This window comes from Lepidochelys olivacea, assembly GCF_965140295.1.
Source record: "Lepidochelys olivacea isolate rLepOli2 genome assembly, chromosome: 2".
Taxonomy (NCBI): Eukaryota; Metazoa; Chordata; order Testudines; family Cheloniidae; genus Lepidochelys; species Lepidochelys olivacea.
This window is the reverse complement of record NC_140412.1, coordinates 163,345,937-163,370,510: the sequence shown is the minus strand read 5'-3', so window position 1 is coordinate 163,370,510 and position 24,574 is coordinate 163,345,937. Positions and strand designations below refer to the sequence as shown.

The following is a 24,574-nucleotide window of genomic DNA, read 5'->3' as shown; positions in this document are numbered from 1 at the left end:
ATTTGCTTTGTGTATGTGCTGTACTGCGGCTGGATAGTTCATGCATACTGCCCTGTTTTTATAAACATATCCAAAATGGCTTGCGTAGACCACTGCAATTTGAACACCTTTTTTGGTTGATGAATAAGAGAGAACCTCTGTTTCACCTTCTTATGGAATTTATTGGCTTCCCTCCTGATAAGTGTTACTGAGGATGTAATAATTTATTTTAACTGTGTTGACACAGACTTTCAAAGCTATTAGAAAGATTGTGTTATAAGCTAACAGTGTCATACTGTGTATCAAGAGATGCAAGTTTGTATTGAGATCACTAGATAACACTTCCTCTGAATAAAACTTGAAGTTCTGGCACATGAACTGACCATTTGGAATACAATATAGTCTTTCAACAAGACAGTGCATGGGGTAGGGACATACCCAAGGGGAAACATTGGCATCTGGACACTGTAGTGATTGGCAGACGCATTAAAATACTGTAAGGTGGTAGTGAGAAAGAGAGAAGAAAAAACCCTTTTGCTGCCTTGGTGCATGCACACATTTTCTGATCGTCCCTAGTGCAGTTGACTGCAAAGAAGAGAATCTACTAAAACATTTTATACAAATGTAGCAGAAAATGAAGATGATATCCTTTCTTTAGATGTTACATCTATATGGCAACCACACATAGTTACATTTCTTTTTGTTTCGGAATTTCTCTGACTAACTTTTCACATACTTACACTGAGGGTAGAGACACGGACAAGTGTTAATATCGTATTAATGTATATAGCAGTGTCACTGAAGCTACATCTCCCTCCCCACCTCCTTATTGTATAAAGATGAAACAGTTCAGATACCCAAGGTTACTGCTATGGTGTTTGAGATCAAAGTGACTGATGTCTTCACTTGTTTTTAGGTTGACTTTGAGCAACTTCAGGACAATTTATGTCAGATGGAGAAAAGGTGCAAAGCATCATGGGATCACCTTAAGGCTATAGCAAAGCATGAAATGAAACCAACGCTGAAGCAAAAAATGTCTGAGTTCCTTAAAGACTGTGCAGAAAGAATCATAATTCTGAAGATTGTTCACAGAAGAATAATTAACAGGTACAGCATTAGGGCACTGATGGGAACAACCTCAATTACTTATTTCAATGTGCTTCAAACCACGTTCCAAGAAGTATGTTTACCTACATATCTGTTGTGAGGTCTTTATAACAGATGTTCATTTGTTCCAGATATTTCCTAACTTCAGCTGAATATTGTATTTCTGCTGAGAAAAACGACGACTGACAATTATTTTCTTACATATCACTACACACTGTGGTGAAATCCTGAAATCCTTCTCAGGCAATTTCCTTGTGTCTTTAATGATATGTTTGTCATAGTAAAGACAGAGTAACAAGTTCTGTATCTGGAGCTAGTACTATACGTATCTTGTACAATCTGCTAATGCTCATATATATGCAAGTGCCATTGCTAGTATATTTCCAGATTCATAAACTCACACAGATGATTTAAATATGCCCAATAATAATAATTAATAATAATAATTAATAATACCTATCTCTTATGTCGTGCTTTTCATCCATAGTTCTCAAATTGCTTTACAAAGGAGAATGGTATCATTATTCCCATTTTCCAGATGGGGAAATAATGTATATTTGTACACAGAATTACCAAAGAGAGTTCAAACAGGCCCAAATGTGTGAATGTACAGCTCTGGGATGTTAGTCCAGCCCATCTGTTTTCTCATTCATGAATTCTATTCCACCTTCTAAATAAGTAGTACCCCAAATATAGCTGAGTAGTAGTGAAAGCAGGAACGTATGAGTTTCCTACTGGGTTTATCACATATATTGTTTTGGATTTGAAAATAAGCTGAACAGTGTTTTCTTTACTTCAAATTACCTAATGTAACTACTATTCTAAGCCTCTCCAGGATACCTTATTCAGTCACATGTTTCATTTACATTGTAATGAGTGTTTTAATTGGCATAGACGCAATAGATAAAAAATAGATTCACAAAGATCTATATATTCAGTAGTCCATTGTGAATAATGTGGTACAGAAGCCGCAGCAAAGCTGCAAATAATACAAAAAGCTGTGAGTAATACTGAATCAACAGTAAAGTTGTGAACTCAAAGCACCCCAGACTGTAAGTATTTGGATGTTACAACATTTTATGGTTTTCTTTTTGAACTACAAATGCTTCTCTTCCTGTGTTGCTAGCCTGTAAATCTTCATTCTTCTTGTCTAGACTTTCCCCAACATCTTAACAGCCTCTTTGAAGTTGCTTAATACAAACAAATGGAATTAAAACATAATAGTTTTTTCAATATCTGCAATGAAATTGTTCATTCACTTGCCAAATTAGTAAAATAAAATGAATGGAGTTTCATACACATCTTATCTCTAATATCAGCATGGGAAAATGGGTTGGGATGAAGTTATCATAGGCTAGCCATTTATTTGCATTATGTTTTTAATTATAAACCATGCCAGTGATGTTTAAGGCATCCATGAAAATTCCACAGCGTGAAAAAAAAGAGATGAGAGCTCGGAAGACAATAAATGGATCAATTGGAATCTATTTTACTAGAAATCTAAAGTTTTTGAATGTTTTTTTTTCATTTTTAAAAGCTGTCATTAATTCATTTTGTTTTTAGGTTCCATGCATTTTTGTTATTTATGGGTCATCCTCCTTATGCAATCCGTGAAGTCAACATCAATAAGTTCTGCAAAATTATTAGTGAATTTGCTTTAGAGTATCGCACCACCAGGGAACGAGTTTTGCAGCAGAAGCAGAAACGCGCCAACCACAGGGAAAGAAACAAGACCAGGGGGAAAATGATCACAGATGTAAGTGGCAAAATCAAATCCACTGTGGCAAGTATTTGTGAAGCTTTCTTTTTAGTGAATGCCATACTTTAGATGTTATGCTTCATTCACTAACCTTCCTTTAAGGATTCCCTCCACTATGAATAATGTACCCTTTGTTCTTTGTTAAATCAGTATTATGTTTTTCTTTGTCATTGACTATAAAAGCTTCTGGATTCGTAGCAGCTTCCGGATTTGGACAAAAGAAGACTAAGTGTTCATAAAGAAAATCTTCCATGTGTTGCATGGACAAATTCATGCACAATGTCTGTTTTCAACAAAGAATAGAGTAGGAATTGAGGACACCTTACTGAAAAATATGGCCAAGAATATAAATAACACAACCCTAAAGTTAGGCTGCCAAATCATTCCATACATCAAATTACTGACCACATATTTAGGTGCCTATATATGGATTTAGGTGTGTAATGTGAGGTTCCCATTTGGGAAAGTCCTGACTTGCAAATTTAAATATTATAGTGTTTTATATGTATAGTATCTATTTTCTTCATTAGATAAAAAAATATTACATGAGTGTCAAGTGCAGCCTCTTTCAGGTTTTATTACAGATTACTAATTTAGATTCTCTTTAGTTGTTACCTGATAAATTTCGCTATGTTCAGGCTACTTTGGTAAAAATAAGATGAACTTTCTCTTGATCTTTAAAGATCCTCTGATTTTTTTTATCTTCTTTTAAATTGATGCAGTTTCACTCAGTCCAAATAAAGTTTTAAGAAGTGCCAGTACTTAATAAAAGTTTCCAGCTGTCTCAAAATCCAAATCTGGAGTTTCGATTAAACATGAGTGGTTCATCGCATATGAAGCTACCCCTATCCTGCCTTTGGCATGAAAAACCCAAAGCTGATTACAGTTTTATGGCCAACAGCTCAGACAAGTTAGGTAAAGAAAAAAAATGCATCAGACCCATATTGGGATTGTATTTAAGTCGTTGACTCACAATCATTTGTAGATCTTTCCTGGCAATAACCTTTCAAATTTTGGAAATCTGCCTCATCTGGGAGAAAATTTTAGAGCCACATTATTATCTCAAAAGATTTTCCTTTTGGACTAGTCCCAGGTAAAGGAAGGGCTCTGGTTCTTTGCAAAGGGTTTAAGATAGACATGCAAAATTTCAGGTCTAGTATTAGGGAACTGAAGTTTTATATTTGCATTGCACCCTAATTTCTCTGTAACATTCTGAAGGAGTTAAAATGTGACACTACCCAAAGGGATTAGCAAATTAAACATTTAATTTTCCAAGTAGCATCAGTGCTTTTCACCAGTTCAGATAATGGCAAGAGGGGAGGGGTTCCTGTTACACCAGTATACGATGGAGCATTTGTGTATTAAAGGACCAGAATAAGTGGCAGCAACAGGAATGAAGGAGCTTCTTCAAGTCCTTCTGTGTCAGGAAGTGAGAGAAGGGAAAGGAGGCCATTCTGTTCACCAGAAGAAATATCCAGGGAGATGGAGAGAGGAAGTGGGCCTGCATGCTGACCCTATCACAGTAAAACAGGATGTAGGTACAGGCCAGTGGCCAGTCACTGAACATCTGAGCCAGGGAGATGGGCCATTTCCTGAAGATGTGAAAACAGGAGAGAGAGTGATTGGGCCTTCCCCAGAAGGGCTTGTTATAGGACAGGGAAGAAGAAGAAGAATCAGACCAGAATGGTATTTGTATTTGGGAGAAACTGAGTATCATCTGAGCAATAGTATCCCAGCTACAAATATCCTCCTTGTCTGAATTGTAGGATATATGCTTAGCATTAATTCACAATTATATGCTGATCCTATGAGCTGAGAAAGCCTAACGGAGTGAAGAGCATTCTCTAAAATTCTCCTTGTGGAACCTCTAAGAACATAAGAACAGCCATACTGGGTCAGACCAAAGATCCATCTAGTCCAGTATCCTGTCTTCCACCGGTGGCCAATGCCACATGCTTCAGAGGGAATGAACAGAATAGGTAATCATCAAGTGATCCATCCCGTCGCCCATTCCCAGCTTCTGGCAAACAGAGGCTACGGACACCATCCCTGGCCATCCTGGCTAATAGCCATTGATGAACCTATCCTCCATGAGCTTATCCAGTTCTTTTTGAACCCTGTTATAGTCTTGGCATTCACAACATCCTCTGGCAAAGAGCTCCACAGACTGACTGTGTGCTGTGTGAAAAAAGACTTCCTTTTGTTTGTTTTAAACCTGTTGCCTATTAATTTCATTTGGTGACCCTTAGTTCTTGTGTTATGAGAAGGAGTAAATAGCACTTCCTTATTCACTTTCCCCACACCAGTCATGATTTTATAGACCTCTATGATACCCCCAGAGAACTATCCACAGTGACTCCAAGATCTCTTTCTTGAGTGGTAGATCTATTTCTTGAGTTGTAAAAGCAACAACCACCCATTCTAAACAAATATTAATCCCAACTCACAATGTTTATCAAATGAATCACATTTTTATTAGTAATTTCTAAATCCCTGTTAAATGAGTCTATAGGTCCCTACACTGGGAACAAATATTTAATAATGGGCTCTTCAATCTAGCGGAGAAAGATTCAACACAATCCAATGGATGGAAGCTGAATCTAGACAAATTCAGATGGAAAATAAGGCATAAATTAACAATGAACATAATTAACCATTGGAACAATTTACCAAGGGTCATGATGGATACTCCATCGCTGACAGTTTTTATCCATGATGACTCCAAGATGTCTTTCTTAAGTGGTAACAACTTATTTAGACCCAATCATTTTATATGTGTAGTTGGGATTATGTTTTCCAATGTGCATTCCTTTGCATTTATAAACATTGAATTTCATCTGCCCTTTTGTTGCCCAGTCACCCAGTTTTGTAACTCTTTGTAGTTTGCTTTGCACTTAACTATCTTGAGTAGTTTTGTATCGTCTCCAAATTTTGCCGCCTCACCGTTAACCCCTCTTTCCAGATCATTTATGAATATGTTGAATAGGACTGGTCCCAGTACAAACCCCTAGGGACACCACTAATTACCGCTCTCTGTTCTGAAAACTGACCATTTATTTCTACCCTTTGTTTCCTATCTTTTAACCAGTCATTGATCCATGAAAGGACCTTCCCTCTTATCCCATGACAGTTTACTTTGCTTAAGAATCTTTGATGAGGGACCTTATCAAAGGCTTTCTAAAAATCTAAGTACACTATATCCACTGGATCACCCTTGTCCACATGCTCGTTAACCCTCTCAAAGAATTCTAACAGATTCGTGAGGCATGATTTCCCTTTAGAAAAACCATGTTGACTCTTCCGCAACAAATCATGTTCATCTACGTGTTTGATAATTCTGGTCTTTACTATAGTTTCAGCCAGTTTGCCTGGTACTGAAGTTTGGCTTACTGGCCTGTAATTGCTGGGATTGCCTCTGGAGCCTTTTTTTAAAAATTGGTATCATATTAGCTATCCTCTAGTCATCCGGTACAGAAGCTGACTTAAATGATAGATTACATACCACAGTTAGTAGTTCTGCAATTTCACATTTGAGTTCTTTCAGAACCCTTGGGTGAATACCATCAGGTCCTTGTGACTTTTTACTGTTTATTTTATCAATTTGTTCTAAAACCTCCTCTAATGACACCTCAATCTAGGCCAGTTCCTCAGATTTGTCACTTAAAAAGAATATCTCAGGTTTGGCAATCACCCTCACGTCCTCAGCTGTGAAGACTGATGCAAAGAATTCATTTAGTTTCTCCATGGTGGCCTTATCATCCTAGAGTGCTCCTTTAGCATCTCAATCGTCCAGTGGCCCCGCCTGTTGTTTAGCAGGCTTCCTGCTTCTGATGTACTTTAAAAAAAAATTGCTATTACTTTTTGAGTCTTTGGCTAGCTGTTCTTCAAATTCTTTTTTGGCCTGCCTAATTATATTTTTACACTTCATTTGCCAGAGTTTATGCGCCTTTCTATTTTCCTCACTAGGATTTACCTTCCACTTTTTAAAGGATGCCTTTTTGCTTCTCACGGCTTCTTTTACTTTGTTGTTTAGCCTTAGTGGCATTTTTTTTTTGGTTCTCTTACTATGTTTTTTAATTTGGGGTATACATTTAAGTTGAGCCTCTATTATGGTGTCTTTAAAAAGTTTCCATGCAGCTTGCAGGGATTTCGCTTTTGGGACTGTATCTTTTAATTTTGTTTAACTAACTTCCTCATTTTTGTGTAATTCCTTTTTCCGAAATTAAATGCAATCATGGTTGGCTGCTGTGGTGTGTTCCCCGCCCTCCTCCCCCCCAGGATGTTAAATTTAATTATATTATGGTCACTATTACCAAGCGGTTCAACTATATTCACCTCTTGAACCAGATCCTGTCCTCCTCTTAGGACTAAATCAAGTATTGCCTATCCTCTTGTGAGTTTCAGGATGCACCGCTCCAAGAAGCAGTCATTTAAGGTGTTTGGAAACTTTATCTCTACATTCAGTCCTGAGGTGACACGTACACAGTCAATATGGGGATAGATGAAATCCCCCATTATTACTGAGTTTTTTTATTTTTATAGCCTCTCTAATCTCCCTGAGCATTTCAGTCACTATTACCCTCCTGGTCAGGTGGTTGGTACTATATCCCTACTACTATATTCTTATTATTCAAGCATGGAATTACTTTTATGGTACAGTTGGGTTCATTTAAGATTTTTACTTCATTTAACTCCACACTTTCTTTCACATATAGTGCCACTCCCCCACCAGCATGACCTTTTCTATCCTTCCGATATATTTTGTACCCTGGTATTACTATGTCCCATTGATTATCCACATTCCAAGAGGTTTCTGTGATGCCTATTATATCAATATCCTCCCTTAATATAAGGCACTCAAGTTCACCCATCTTATTATTTAGACTTCTAGCATTTGTATATAAGGACTTTAAAAAATTGTTACTTTTTAGCTGTTTGCCATTACATGATGTAATTGAATGGGACTCTTTTTCATTTGACTGTTTTTCATCAGGTTCTACCCATGTTTTATCATCTTCCATCCTTTCCTCCTTACTAGGACACAGAGAATCTTCATTAATAGATCCACCCCTAAGGGATGTCTCTGTCCGAACCACGTGCTCCTCCGTACCTTTCAGCTTTCCCCCAGACCTTAGTTTAAAAACTGTTCTACGACTTTTTTAACTTTAAGTTCAGGCAGTCTGGTTCCATTTTGGTTTAGGTGGAGCCCATCCTTCCTGTATAGACTCCCCCTTTTCCAAAAGGTTCCCCAGTTCCTAATAAATCTAAACCCTCCTCCGCACACCATCATCTCATCAACGTACTGAGACCCCACAGTTCTGCCTGTCTACCTGGCCCTGTGCGTGGAACTGGAAGCATTTCAGAGAATGCCACCAGGGAGGTCCTAGACTTCAATTTCCTACCTAGCAACCTAAATTTGGCCTCCAGGACCTCTCTCCTGCCTTTCCCTGTGTCATTGGTACCAACATGTACCACAACCACTGGCTCCTCACTAGCACGACACATACTCCTCTGTTTAAGGAGATTGCTTATGTGGGTGAATCAAGGACTTTCTGTGATCTACATGTATAGGAGTTATCCATTTAAATATAGTCAAGTAATGTTGCTTTTATTTTCCCCCACTCAGGTGTGGCACATGGTAAAATCAGAGCCACAGTCACATCAGAAGACTTGCTACAGCTTCCTTCTAACACCTGCTCTCCCCATTGCCCCATATAAACAGAGAGATACCTAACATCTCCAAAGCCAGTTCTACTCAAAAAACAAGACTGTAATTCAGCATGCTGGCAGGCAATTGCATGGGGAGAATAATGAAATAGAGCAGTTATGGTAGGGGGAGGGGGTTTTGTCTTTGCTTTATTGCTAACTTTAGATTTTCTGATTAGTTTATATTTCTATGCATGGAAGTGAAAAGATATGCCTGCTATGCATAGTAAATATACACCTGGTAACGGAATATTCATTTCAAATTTTCCAGATGATACAAAGTTATTCAAAACAGTTAAGTCCAAAGATGTCTGTGAAGAGTTATAGGGGGTTTCACAAAACTAGCTGACTGGGCAACAAAATGGCAGATGAAATTCAACATTGAGAAGTGCACAGTAATGCACATTGGAAAAAATAATGCCAGCTACATATATATAATGATAGGTTCTAAATTAGCTGTTACCACTCAAAAAATATATCTTGGAGTCATCATGGATAAAAACTGTCAGTGATGGAGTATCCATCATGACCCTTGGTAAATTGTTCCAATGGTTAATTACGTTCATTGTTAATTTATGCCTTATTTCCCATCTGAATTTGTCTAGATTCAGCTTCCATCCATTGGATTGTGTTGAATCTTTCTCTGCTAGATTGAAGAGCTCATTATTAAATATTTGTTCCTATAGACTGTAATCAAGTCTATATCCTTATCCCCTTAACCTTCTCTAAATAGATTGAGCTTTTTGAGTCTATCACTATAAGGCATGTTTTCTAATCCTTTAATCATTCTCGTGGATTTTCTTTGAACCCTCTCCAGTTTATCAATATCCTTCTTGAATTGTGGTCGTGAGGCCTGGACACTGTATTCCAGCAACAGTAATATCAATGCCAAATATAGAGGTAAAATAACCACTCTTGTTCCACTCGAGATTATACTGTTTATGCATCCCAGGATTGCAATCATTCTTTTGGCTACAGTGTCACACTGGGAACTCGTGTTCAGCTGAATAGCCACCACAACCCTCAAATCTTCCCAGGATCGAATCCCGCATCCTATCACTGTGGTCTACATGAATCCCAAGAAAAGGTAACCTTTCCGATTCTAGAAAAGAAAATACATATCCCTTTATTTTTTAAACCCACTCAACCAAAATCAGTCTTGAAGGGCAGAGGGTAAATCCTGCTGACCTTTTTGGATGCAGAACTCCTATACACTTCAGTGGCGTTATTCACATGGAAGGGGCTTTAGGTCTGAGAAACAGACTCCCAATTTTTGTAATAGCCTTTCATTTCTACAGACCTTTGCTCCTGACTTCTCTAGGTCACTCATAGTGAAATGAGTTTGGTATTGTTAATGTAATTCCCAACAGATGTTTCTTAGATGGGAAAAGAATAAAAATGGAAGAATGGCGCATTGTCACAGTTACAGGGGGAGGTTGCCTAGTGTCTGCAACACTGCACTGCAATCACTACACTGCATCTGGGTTACAACGTGTGTAGACACACCCGAGGTGGCTTTAATCTAGCTAGCTCAGCTACCAACAGCAGTGAAGCTGCGGCAGCATGGACTTGAACATGGACTAGCCACCCATACATGTATCCAGGATCCCAGGTGGGCTTGTACAACCTGTGCGGAAGCCTGTGCTTCCATAGCTTCACTTTGCTGCTATTAATACTCGCACTAGCTAGAATAACTCTATCTTGGGTAGGTCGACACGTGCTACAATCACCCTTGTTCTCACCCTTGATTGCAGTGTAGAAATAACCCTATGTCTGCCTTTATCTAGTGATATCAGTCACACACTTTCAGAAACAATACAATTCACTGAAAAATAAGCAGGAAAGATAGGAAAGAAATGCAGTTATACATTTGAGTCTGAGCTTTTCAATTATTTTTAATAACATTGAAAAGTACCTGTCCCCCAGAATTATGTAGCTGTCTTTTGTACAGTTCCTTAGAATTTCTATTCCAAAACCTCTATTTAATAGAAATAATATTTAAATATGGCAAAATCCCCCCCCCCGCCCCGGCACGAATCCGAGAGTGACTTTTTTTTAAAAAAAGGTCTCCTGAAATTGTGCTATGGCATGTGAACTTGACAGAAAAGTTGAATCCCTAGGATTTGAACTGGAGATCCTTTCAGCCTTCAAAGCCAGAGCTCATGCACAAAGAAAGCTAGGGGAGCTGTTCATCCTAGCTGCATTCCTCCAGTACTGTTTGGTAATGTTACTTTTGTTAACATTTTCCCAATTCAAAAACATTTCGCAATATATTTAACCATTAAAGAAAGAAGAAAGAAAAGAAGGAAAATTCCCATCTAGTTAATCTTTGATCTAGGAGACTTGAGTAATTCACTTACTACTTTAACTCTTACCCTTAGTAATGTAGGGCTGCATTCTGGCCCAGACTGGCCCATCCACACAGCGACAGAGATTTGGTATGGACCTATAGGGATCATGGATGCTGTACAAACTGCTTACTCCCTTCCACCCAGAGCAGGTGGGAGAGGAATGAACAGAACTTTGATTCTGTCCCTCTCAATACACACTGGCTACTGGAACTGAGCAAGCATGGTGGGGTGAGGGGTAGTAGTCTGCTGCTGGTATAAGCCATCAGCCAATCACTTCTCCCTGGAGCAAAGGGGGGAGCAAGAAGGAAATTGTCTTCTTGAGCCTGGAATGCTCCTGCTATCACAATCTAACCCTTGTATAATAAATAAACTGCACAAAGCCTGGATTGCTTTCTTACTCTGGAAAATGCACTTAGCATTGTCCTCTGCCCCTTTCCCTTCCTTTGAATGCCTCTCACAGATTACTTTATATTTTTGCTTCATTTTCCCCCTTTCTTTTTATTTTTCTCTTCATTTTGTGTATGGATTAATATACAGATATGCTCTTTCTTTCCAAGATGCTTCTGTGGTTTTCTCTTTTTTATTTATTCGAAGAACTCTGCATGGCCGTTTTTCAGAGGAATTTGTTTTCCCTAGGATTGCAAAAAAAAAAAAATCTATCATAATGCGAATAACAAAATGAACATACCTGCTGAGGTCCCACTGCAAAATGTCTGGCTGCATTTCAGTGCCACTATGCCCAAAGGAAAATAAACAGCTCACTCTCTAAACCAAACATGCCCTTAAAAAGTAACGTTAATGTGCTTCTCAGCACTCTCATGCAGCTAATCTTGTCATGTAGAGCATGCTGAAAACTAGATGAGCGCCAAAACAAATGAGGCTTTCCTATTTAATGATGAATGTTTTTGGAACAAAATGTATCAATCCCAGACAAAAATCATTACTGAACTGGAGATAAGATAAGAAAATATATATTAATAACTTGCAGGGGGTGGGGAATTAATGGAACAGTGTATTTTTAAAAACCTGGAAATTCAGTGTTTGCATTTTACAAATATTAATAAAATAAATAAATGCCCCCCTATGCTATCACTCTGAGAACACTTCATATGAGATAGGTGTTGAGAACTGGGGAATATCTGGATTATTTTTCATGAATGGGGAGTAGTGTTTGTGTGATCTGTTACTTGCAATGGAGCTAAATCAAAGAGGTGGTTAAAAGGACCAAACAGGAATAGCAAAACAATAACAGGGATAAGAGTCCTGGAGGGAACAATGAGGAAGCTGTTAATTGGGCAATGTGACTCCATCCAGGTTTAATCTTCCCAACACTAAGAGTAGAATCAAAGGAGGACACTAAACCATGAGAGGACCCTGGGCCTAGAAAAGGGAGAGGCTTCCCAGAGAGTGTCAGTGAGCACTGACAAGGATGCAAGGAGACGCCAGACTGCCTGAGAATCAGGGTCTGTAGCTAACAGGTTACAGCATGGCGCAGAAGAGAAAGGGGCCACTCAGGCTAAGTCATGTCTACCAAGAGGCTTGAGGGGAATGCCAGATATAGGCTCCCAAAGGAAAACTCCTGCGGGCAACAAGCCCATTGAGCTTGCTAGATATCCTGGTTGGCAACCAGAGGGGTGTAATCTGGACACCCAGTCGGAGAGTGGTTGGACTGCATGGTCCCATCCCAAAGAGAAGTGGAGGCATGGGCTTGTCACTGGAAAGGGATCTCAGAAGGAGCAGTCTACCCAGGAGCCATGACTCATATGGACATATGAAAAAAAATTCCTGAAATTTTGCAGGTTCAACACTTGATACACTAGTGAATGGACCTGAACTCCACAAATTTAAGGAAATCTTAAAATTCATATACTGTGGCTGCAGACTTCATAAACTACATCCACCATGGTTTGTGTAGCCTAAATGCAGGAGTACACTAGGTTTTAAATGTCTGCTGCACACAATCTAGGGTGGTGAGGGATTAATATGTTTCTATGATTTCCAGTGCCTAATGTCAGGGAGTTAGGGCCCCAGTCCATCAAAGCACTTTAAGTATGTGTTTTATTTGAACCTGTTTAAAGTTAAGCACTCGCTTGGGTGCTTTGTTTAGCTGGGGCCTAAATTAGGAAGTGTCAGGTAGCAGCTGGATAGGTCTTTTACTTTTATATAAAGTGTAATTATTGTTGGACTATCCTACTTATATAGCATCCAAGAATCTCAAAGTGCTTTATAAACGTCCGTGTGTTTAGCTTCACAACATCATTGTGGTAACCAGGCATCATTGTAAATAAACCACAGATGGATTAAGAGACTTGCCTAAGTTTCAAAAGGAAATCTCTGGCAGAGCCAAGCATAAATTCCAGGTCTCCAAACTGTCAGTCCTATGGTTGAACCACAAGACCATCCTTCATCTCTTAAGAGTCACGGTGATATTGGTGGTGTTTTTGTCTGAGAGAGAGTGAATTGAATCTAGTTTCTTTGGTCAAATAGGTGGTGAATGATATACACATTTGTATGTCCAATTTAATCCAGCATAGCTGGGGCTATGCAGGTCAAGATGTCAATTTTGAAGTATGAGGGCTAATATCTGTCTCGTGTTTTTGGGCAGGGGGTGGGAGGGTGTGGATGGGAACGCACAGGTAGAGTTAAGGTTGTATGGGGAGGGCATTAACTCTGTTTTTTCATACTTTCCAACATTTAGAGGTTTCTTTCAAATGTCAACTTTGCATTTCCTGACTTCCAGACATTTGGATTTTTTAGAGATACAGAAGAGATCCAAGTTCTAAGCAAAAAGACACAGTGGTTCGGAAGCCACCCTGTTATGAAAGCAAAAGGTAGAGAAAATGAGCCACCAAGAAACCAGTCACTACATAGGGAGAAGGAGTAGCCAGGCTCTCCTCCAGTACTTCTCCCTATTATGAACATGGGAAAAGAGGAGAGAGTGCCAATGATTGCTAACAGATCAACTGGGCGGAGTGTGACACAGACCCCTGTAGCATAGGTTCCCCTGTTCTTTGCAAATATCTTGCACCTCAGATCTGACAAAACTCATACATCACATTTATCCATAAAGAGTAATGTGTACGGTATCTACAGAAAGCTCATCAAGATTCATAATCATTATGAGATGTAAGTATGAGTAATAGTTAAGGAATAAGATATCTATATTTAAAGAATGCATTATGGACCAGGAGTAGAAGTTAGTCACCAAGAGTTAACGTGTTTCAGTGATGGCCCATTCAGGCAAAGGGGAGTTATCACCCCACTCTGTTTGGTCAGTGATGCAATGCAAGGCTCAATCAATTGGCTTTATGCAATACTGAGACTCTGAGTGAGAAACCATCAGAGGCAACAACAAACAATCAAAAAACTTAAAGGCAAAAAAGAAACTTTACAGCAAGCCCGGGGTTCTCCCTATCTGTGAATAGAAACAAAAGGCTGTTTTCAGTATAACACAGAGGAGGGAGAGGCACTCCGTGTCCATTCACTGAGAAAACTCATGGGGAGCAAGGGGGGTTTCATGATCCTGGTTCTTGGATCCTGGTTTTTATTAAACCAGCCAGATCTGCAGTAGACTGAACTTTGGGGGAAATCTGCCTTATTGCATAAGAGAGGTAACTATTGATAAGTTTAGACCCAGGTTCGAGTTTTATGATATTGCTTTGTGTTGTAATCACTTGGTTTCATCAGTTTCTCCCATTTCTAATTACATCTGTATTCTTTCTTAAATAAGCCTGCTTTTGTTTTATCCTAAGTGCTCACAAGCGCTGTGTAGTTTGCAGGAATGGTGCATAAAGGTAAAACTGATAAATTGGGGTACACTGCTTCTTTGGGGGCAGAGGATCTGGAATTTCTGAGAGTAGCCAGCATTAGGGGCTGGATATCACGGGGGTACAATTCAAAGGGTGCACCTATTGTTAACCTACAAGGTGAAGAAAAGTGTGATGTAGCCCAGAGGAGAGGGCTTGGGTGGCTTATAGGCTGGTGGTGTCAGGGAGCTGACACCCCGCTAAGAACGGGCAAGTTTCCCTCACACTGGAGTCATGGGGGGTAACAAGGTGACTCACAGTCGTGGGTGCCCAAGAAACATCACAGAGAGGGAGAGGAAGAGAGAGCTTCTGTCTCACTAGCAGGTGAGTGAGGGGCTAAGAGAGAGAAGCCAGAGCCAACCATACAGTCTGTCTTTCCATTATTTGGAACAACAAGAGAGCCCTCCACCTCCTTCCATGCAGCCAGGGGACAGCTGCTTTATGGTTCCATTGGAGCAGAAAGATGCATAGTGTCATATAACACTATGATTTGAGGGAAAGAAAAAGATGAAAGGGTGATAGGGCATGGCCTTACTTTGGAATTTGTCTGAGAGAAGGCAGCAGGCAACTCTACTTAAAACTTTGCCTTGGTTCTATTGCCAGTTCTATTTATATGCATTTGGGTGCACAGATGAGTAAATGCAATGCCTTTTCTGCAGAAGATAACAGCATCCATAAATTTTTCTTTACTAAAAGGAAGCGGCAAGTTGATTGCCATATGAAGTATTTTCTTATCTACCTTTATTTACAGATCATCTTGTCATTGCTTAAACAATACCATGCTTTGATCATACTGTACTTCCTAAACATTGCTCTTTGTCCTTCTCTGTCCTGTCCTTCATCTCCCCGATAGACGGATGAAGAGGAGGATGTAGAGGTATGGTTCTTTGAAAGAGCATGTCGTTTCCACATCCCCTGTGTGCTGTGAGATCTAATTCTAACACAAATATTATGGAATGCTCAAGTCCATTAGCTCAACTGGAACCGTGCACTGTGACTTTCATTCTCTTGGCTTTTTGGCTCTATCATGAGACTGTTTTTAAAGTTGCTTTAACCATGAGTTTGTGTTCTCCTATAAATCCTGATTTGGAGCCTTAATTATCTGAAACTTCCTTTCTCCAGGTCCCAAAATCATTAATTAAGTTAATAATTCCCTTAACTATGCAAAACTTCAATAATCTGAGTGTCCTGTGGAAAACTTTGGATGAAGGTTCCCATGACAATGGGATAATCAATGTTGAGCTATCTAGTCACAAAACATTATTTTACGAGCAGTTCAAACATCTGTCTATAGAGATGCAAAACAAAATTTTGCAACATCTGCACTATGAATCCCAAAGAATTGAACAATGGAATAGTTTATGAACTTCTTAAAATTCCTCTTAATACATGAGTCTGAAAATAATTGAATAAATAATGTACCAGCTGACAAACCTGCTGTATTCCCAGTGGAACAGTCTATTGTTATGGACAGCATCTCATTGTGTAATGCATTCTTTGTTCAAATATAGCTCACTCATCCAGTTCAACTAACCAAGCAATTTGATTGGCTGAATGCCCAGTGCTTCATAATGACAGTCATTTGCACAAGGGGCTACTCTTTGAGGGTAAGCAAAGCATGGACATTTGAAAATGAAAGATATATAGGAAGCTACTTATCTGGGACCTCTTCTTCCCCAAAGATTATAATTTAATGTCTGGGTGGAACAGAACATGAGGAATCACCAAGTGAATGATGATTTGAATCCATTAGATGGAACAATACATGCTATTGAATTAACATTTGTGCAAAAATATTTAACTAATGTGTGTATTCTAACTATTGGTTATGTGATGATAGTCTCCTTTGTTTTTTCTGTGACATTTTGTATCTGTTAACTTTTCAACCTACTGTCAATGTTATTTTTAAACCAAGACTGGCATGCACTGCAGTAGACATTTATCACTAATATTTTTCTAACCTTTATTTTCACATGTGAGACTCTAGCACTTACACATTTTCTTCCTCCAAATGAGGCAAACTGGTATTTTTAAAACAAATTCTAGACATGCACCATCAGCAGTACATCTCAAATTAATATATTTAGCTCAGTGCTTTGTAAGGATTATTGCTTTGTTATTTGGTTCACTTACAGTTCTAATCTGATAAATCATTTTGTTTAAATAGTATCATTCTCCCAGTAATTTCCAGATCAAATATTTTCAGTTTACAGGTAAAACAATGGGGTTTTCCTAACAGCCAGCCCTGCAAACTCAACATAGGCTCTCAGAGTCAAGCTGGGTTCTTTTCTTCTAAAGCATCATCACCAGTAATAAAGGCTCTATGGATTTTCCTGAGTGCAACTAATTGGCCTTATAATAGGAAATTAATAAAACAATCCTGTTTATGGTGCAAATGAAGGAGCAACATTCAGCACACTTTCTCATATCTGTGTTATGTCTGCAGGGCTAACAGGAGTGAGGAGAAATTTAAAAAATATTTTAGCCCCTGGTGCTTGGAAATATGACTCTGAATATAACACTGGGGCAGATCTGTTGAGTAACAAGTTATCATTTTTATGTAATCACTTTTCAGAGTAAAAACATACCTTAAATATTCTTTCTGACAGTAAGAACCATGAGAGTAAGTGGCACATTTTAACATTAATATCCATAGGCTGAAATAGAAATATAGCTTGCTCCTCCTCTGAAAACATCATGCTCCCTTAAAAATGTTTTGCTCTGCAGAAGTTCTTAGAGGCTTCAATCCTAGACAGGTTTCTTCTGTAACTGATGAAACGTCAGCCTACTGTCACATTACTTTGTGTTGTGTGTGTGCAGCTAATTTAGAAATTGTTTCTTAATGTTGTCTTGGTAATACAGAAATCATACACAGATTGGGTGAGTGAAGGGCAGATTCCAAAATCAGTTTAAGGTTTTGTTTATTCTTCTTACTGCCGCCTGCAATTTTTGTGCTCCAGCCATGAAATTATTTGGCAGCATGTTTTCAGTGTTGTTCTTAATATATTTTTAACTTACTGTAGGTAGTTGCTATTAGAACCGCTTAACTGTTATCTGTAGATATGCAGGGGCAGGAGTAGAGGGGGAGGTTAGAGACAGCAGGAAAATGTCTCCTTTCATGGACAGTGAAACTACTTCTGCTCTGCCAAGTTACCCGTAGTTGGGGCTACAGAACAAACTTATCTACTCCTTACTTAGCTAACTTGATTCATCTAGTGTGCTCGTCACTGTGGTATTTGAGTCCATACGGCAGGCCCTTACCCAAGGTCACACAGCAGGTCTTTGTTTCACACCCTATGCTCTGATGGAAAAGGTATGAAGATTAAAGCCCATACTTATGCCTAGTTTTTTTGAGGATTTTATATGCACCTTGATATTCCCTTGTCCTTATAGCTATCAGGGTCCGTTCTCTTCGAGAGAAGTGAATATTGCCCCACTCTTTTGAGCCTACCTGTACTACAAATGAGTCCAGACAGGCAAGGATCTCTGCTTGTGTGTCTACTGCTCAGTGTGTGATATGTGGTCTTAAACAAATGGCATATTTTCTTTACTAGTTTCATTCTTTAGAACTAAATAACGTCAATAAAGAAATTAGAACCTCTCTGACCACACACCCCAAGTTGTCACCTATCACCCCACACTGGAACCCATAGGGGTATCATCAAATGACTACAACCCATACTCCATGGGGACCCCATCCTGAGGGAAATCTTTCCTGAATCCCTTCTTCTGGCCTTCAAACAACCCTCCAATCTCTCCAAACTCATTATCAGAAGCAAGTTCCCCATGCCCAGGACACACCAACTCAAAGTAGGCCCAGACCCTGCCAGAACAACAGATGCAAGAGCTGAAAACATATTTCTGTTGCTACAATGATCAACAGCCCCCACAACACACCTTTCAAGATACATGGGTCCCACATATACCACTCACAGCATGTAATGTACCTCATCCAGTGCATTAAATGCCTCAATATCAACTATATGGATAAAGCCAGACAATCACTATGCTCTCAAATGAGCTCACAGGAAAATGATAAAAGACAAAAACACCCTATCACCAGTGGTGTAGCCAGGTGGAAAAAACAGGGGGAGCGGAGATTAAATAAAGGCACCATCCCCTGGTACTGACCCGGCGGCGATCCGGGTCCTCAGCAGCACTTCAGTGTTGGGTCCTTCACTCGCTCCGGTCTTCGGCGCTGAAGGAACACATACCCCCCCGCTTCCCCCCCACCACCGCAATGCCGCTGGAGACCGGAGCGAGTGAAGGACCCAACGCCGAAGTGCTGCTGAAGACCCAGAGCGCTGCCAGGTCAGTAAAAATGTTAAAGGCACCAAGTAATTAAAAAGGCGCCACTTGTGCTCGGTGCGGGAGCGGCCGCTGCCATTCTCCCGCCCCCAGCTATGCTACTGCCTATCACCTGTGGATGAACACTTCTCTCACTCTGCAGTTGACCTGTCAGTCCTCACCCTCAAAGGAAACCTGCATAACGATTTTAAAATCAGGCCTGGGAGCTTAAATTGATAACTTTGCTAAACACTAAAAATCATGGACTGAATAGAGACACTGGGCTGATGGTTTATTACAACAATCTGTAGCCCCAGTAACAACCCCCTCCAGCTGCTACTTCCCCCCTTTCCCCTCCACTTTCCTTTCCTCCTTATGACTGGAGCACTGTGAAAGGGCCACTTCATCCTGTATGATCCCTTGAAATATGTGTTAACAACTTATGCTAAATTATCTGTTCCATCTTATAATTAGCTGTGACACTCTGCCTACCTTTCCTAGACCTGAAGAAGAATTCTGGGTAGGCTCAAAAGTTTCTCTCTCAGCAACAGAATTTGGTCCAGTTAAAGATACTACCTCACCCACCTTTGCTCGTCAACTTAGATCGTGTCAATTAAACAAATTCTTTTTCTTTCTGCAGTCTGGAAAGTTCTCCAGCAACTCTACACCATCTCAGAGCCAGCCACAGGGTCTGCAGTATGCTGAAGAAGCAGCAGAGCATGAGAACATGAAGGCTGTGCTGAAGACCTCCTCCGTCAGTGGGGAAACCACCACTGCACTAGGTGTTCGCACTCGAAGCAGAGCCAGCAGAGGTAAACGCTGTGCTTTTCTCAACTCCCTTTGGGCATTGTTATTATTTATTGTATGTACTACAGTAAGACGTTGAGGTCATGCCACTGTAGTAGGTTGCTGACAATCTAAATAGTCAAAAGAGAAGAAGCAATTTTTGTTACCCCCCATTTTACAAATGGGGCACAGACCCCTTGGAGTGGTTTGCCTAAGATCAGGCAGGTGGTCAGTAGCTGAGACAGCGGGAGTAGCAATAAGGAATAATAACCACTTAAAATTGACCCCACCCCCACCCCCTTCCTGCATGAGCCTGGCTCCCCTTTAAGCCACATTTTGTATTCCTCTGATCACCTTTTGTTATGAAATATAGATGAGGTCAACATATTTTTTTCCAATACAAGCAAGTTGAAAGCAGCCATTAGGCCACAAACTGTTGCTTAAAGGGCATCAAAGCTTATGAGGAATGGTGGGGAAAGAAGAGAAGGATTTGCAAAGTTTTTGAAGGAATAAAAGAGATTATAAATGTATAAACATTTCCCTGCTATTTGATTTATCCTACTGCATAGAACTGCTGTTTGTAGTGGACACATGAGTTTACATCATATGTACAAGCCCAGTGTTGTTTTTGGAAAAACAAATTTTAAAATAATGAAATGGAAGATGAAGAATCAGTTATTCCACAGTGAACACTAGTAGTCTAAGGGTAAAGCATCATGCACCCAAGGCTTGTATCAGTCCCAGATGAATGTACACATTGATATCACTTAGTGCCATATTAGGGTCGGAGATACCAGCTGGTAAAGAGAGAGCAGATTGGTGGCAGGTCATCTACCTTCTATAGGTAACCATGGATGTGCTCGCAACTCTAGCAGCTATTTCTTCTTCCTTTGAAGCCAACAGTTGTCAAGTGTCAGCACGGTTCAGTTCTGAAAACTGAATCCTGGGAAATCAAATGTTGTCCCAGTCTACAGTGCACAGACCCAATATTCTGACAGAGGAGTTCAGTAGTACAACAGTAGTATCTCATCTCTGACAATGAGATATCTTCATTTCTTCTCCATCATGTGATCCGCTGGGATCTCTATTCATAAGAAGAGTGGCAAGCAAACCACCTCCTTGTTGCTGAATCATTTCACAGATAGTGGGCTCATTAACCCATTTTCCTTTCACATTTTTTCTTACAGCTGTGGTTTATCAATTAATCAATCAATTACTGGTTCTGGAGTACAGGGCATTAATTCTTGGTGGTAAGGCCTGCTCTTCATGGTATTCCTTTCCCTCATATATGGAAATCTTATCCATTACTGATTTCTTTTGGTACCACTATGCCTAGACCCTGCTCTGCTAGTAAAACATTTTCTATGTATTTTATTAAACCTTTGATGCCTGGCTCCAAAAGCCCCAATTTAAAAAGCAGGCCGAGTAGCTAAGATACAAAGAAATAAACAACTCAAGCTGCTCTGCAGCAAACTAAACAGCTGACCTAATTCGTTAAGTGCTAGTGAGCAGTGTGTCCTGTAATAAGATTCAGTTCCTGTTGGCTTAAAGAATAACAGAGGCAGTGGTAGCATGAGCCAGACAGAAGCCTGTTAGGAGCGCTGTCCTAATAGACCTGCTGTTGACAGGAGCCTGGAAAAAAAGCAGCAGGACACACTGCGATTCAAGACTGCTATTTACTGTCAACAGCGAAGTGCCAAGGATTGGTCCCATCATTGCTGGTTTTTTAACCTGACTGTGTTTACTGAGCCAGCTCTTTTGGAAAGCTCATTGTCATTATTCTTCTGACTGACTAACCTTCAAATTATTAAGAAAAACAAACAATAATATCTAATGGAGAAACCAAAAGATGTGCCTGTCGGAGGGCTCTGTGCAACAGGGAGGGCCATAATTTCCTGGATCTTTTGGTTTCGGAGACATGGCTCTCTGGTGGGTGTGTAGTTTTAACCAAAATTGCTTATATAGCTTTTCAGTCTGAACATTTTGCCAACCACTTTTACTTTTCTGCTTGTAACAGAGCACATGCACTTGTGCCGGGCTATATCCAGCCACGCAATGAAAAGGTGATTTCTTCCTTTCAAAGGGGGAAAAAACATCTTGAAAGAGATTCTTTCCTCCACTACATCCCCTTTGTGCCAGAAGCATGGAAGCAGACTTGGTACAGTCAGATTCTATTCCATCTGGTCTGGCTCCAGTATAGGGAGCAAAACGGGATGTGAGGAGAGCATGCTGCACTCCAGCAATCCCCAGCTGGTGGACAGTCTCTGGGAGACTACTGCCAGCTGCATCGTCTAGAGGAGAGCCATGAGTTTAAGGCCAGTTCAGAACTCCCTTATAGCTCAGCTGGTGCTTCCGAGTAGTTGGGGCGTTATCTAAAATTTTCTGTAATGGGTAGACGTTTTTACTCTAACAAATTTGAAACAGCAGTCACTGAGCTGCCTGCTGTCATTCTGCAATGATCCAACTACAAACAAAGGTGATGTGTGAGGGGTACTCTTTTTCTAAGACTCCAATTCATTCCAGGCCGTATCGGTTCATGGAATGCTGCTGGTGATGATTCACCTAATGCTACAGATGATGCAGCTGATGAGATCATGGATCGCATTGTAAAGTCAGCCACCCAAGTGCCAAGTCAGCGAGCGGTGCCTAGAGAGAGGAAGCGGTCACGTGCAAACAGGAAGTCATGTGAGTACTGCTGATAAACTTGTTGCAGTGGAGAGGAAAGCTGTCTGTCCATCTGTCTCTTTTTATATGCACATCTGTATGTTTATGTGTATGTGTGTAAATATGTAGGATCAGCTCCTTAGCTTGTGTAAATCAACATAACTCCAGTGATTTCACTGAGGTCTATACATTGAGGATCTGTCCTGAAATGTTTCAGTTTAAAATTCACATTTAAACTTTTTGGTGATAGGCTATTAGCATTATTCAAAATACACTTAGCATTTGGAAAGTTTAGAATTAGATATTTAGCTCAGGCAAAACAGCATAAAACATAATGGTAAAAATTCTCTATGGAAGTCAGAATTAATATCAGGTGAAGAAAAGCATCATGGCTTGAACCTGGCTTCCAATATGTAGATAATATTGCTGCATATTTGGTAAACTCGGGTATTGAGCATACAAGCCCGTACCTATTCTTCTTCTTCGAGTGCATGCTCATGTCCATTCCCGTGTAGGTGTGTGCTTGTCACATGCACTGCCGCCGGAAGGTTTCTCCCTCAGTAGTATCTGTCGGGTCAGCTCCAGCAGTCTATATAGCTCTTCATGGCACTCTGTATAGGAGCCTGCTGACCCAGCGCCCCCTCAGTCCAGCTAGCTTGTTGGTTAACTCTGAACCCACCTCCAACATTTGCTTGGGAATCACCTAGATGGGAATGGACATAAACAAGCACTCGACGAAGGAAAAAATGGTTACTAACCTTTCAGTAACTGTTGTTCTTTGAGATGTTTTGCTCATGTCCATTCCTAAACCTGCCCTCCTACCCCTCTGTCGGAGTTGTAAGGAATTCAGGGGGCCCGAGGTCAGCAGGCTCCTATTTTCAACACCATGAAGGCAAAGCTCCGGGGGCACCAGATACCACTGAGGGAAAAACCTTCTGGCGACAGTGCGTGCGGCGTGCGCGCACACCTACATGGGAATGGACATGAGCAACACATCTCGAAGAACAACAGTTATGGAGAGGTTAATAACCTTTTTTTACTGGACAGTTACTACTGTAGACAATGAGTGTCTATGTACTAGAGAACTGAACAATGCTTTAGTAGGAAAAGGAGTCCAATATGTAAAAGTGCTTTAATGTTTCTGTGATCACAGTACACATCAACAGGGTATTGCAATCAGTTAAAGAACCCAAATGGAAACTAAATTAACTTGCAGTCAGGCATTGTGAAGTAATAAAAAAAACCAATTTATTTGTATATGTATATACAGAATACAAGATATGCCCTGTTGTAATTGACTTCATTGTGTCTTAACTATAAAAGGCCACTGTCAAACGTATTATTTCACAACTTTAAACATCTTTTCTTTATTGTTGGTACAATGTCCTTTTGCAAACTTGGAAGTAAAATCTGTCTACTTATGGTAGTGCAATTTGTCTGCAAAGCAGCCACAAAGCTGGTTTAATTTACGTTGGGAATTAAAGGAAATCCTGTCGTAATGCAACCCTCCAGTGGCACAGAGCTGCCGTAGTCACCCAAGTTTGAGAAGTTTGGCTTTGATGTTTATTAAATGCAGTAGTTTAAGTTACAGTAGTCTTTGCGATATTCCCCATTCCAAGCATGGAGAATATTGCAGGTACCGTGGGAAAGGTGAATACCAGAGGAGGGTAGAAATTTAAGATTTTAATCATATTCACTGTCTGTGGCTTTGTGACCACCTCTCCATCCATTTTTTAGCATTTCCAGGAAGTTAGAACAAAGAAGAGACAACAACAGTGAGTGAAAGATCACAACAGGCATACTTTTTGTGGCATTGTTCTAGTTCAGTTAACCTTGTTGGTGATGGAAAGCATTCTGTACAAACAGCACTTGGCTTTTATTAGCTAGCATATGCCAAAAGCACATTCACTCTTCCCAAAGTGCCAAAACGGGGATTTTTGCGTGCGGCAACTTCCTCAGAGAAATTAAAAATGAGCTAGGCATTCTGGTTGAATGAGCAAACCTTCCAGCAAAGAAAATGAGCTGACACTGGATTGTCTCTTTTACTTTCTGTCACAGAGTACACCACAGCTCTCAGCAGCATATCCACTGCGACCACCTGCTGCCCCACATGCGCTTGTGTTCTCCAT

The 24,574-nt window shown here is 40.1% G+C and overlaps 1 protein-coding gene across 1 annotated transcript in view; it reads left to right on the top strand.

The window, feature by feature from the left end:
* FHOD3 (formin homology 2 domain containing 3) overlaps window positions 1–24,574 on the top strand; it is a 627,222-nt gene that overhangs the window by 584,324 nt on the left and 18,324 nt on the right. Inside the window, exons 21-24 of the mRNA XM_084620053.1 lie at window positions 896–1,086; window positions 2,650–2,842; window positions 19,636–19,807; window positions 22,305–22,466. Coding sequence (XP_084476179.1) covers window positions 896–1,086; window positions 2,650–2,842; window positions 19,636–19,807; window positions 22,305–22,466 — 718 coding nt within the window. The remainder of the gene's footprint in view (window positions 1–895; window positions 1,087–2,649; window positions 2,843–19,635; window positions 19,808–22,304; window positions 22,467–24,574) is intronic.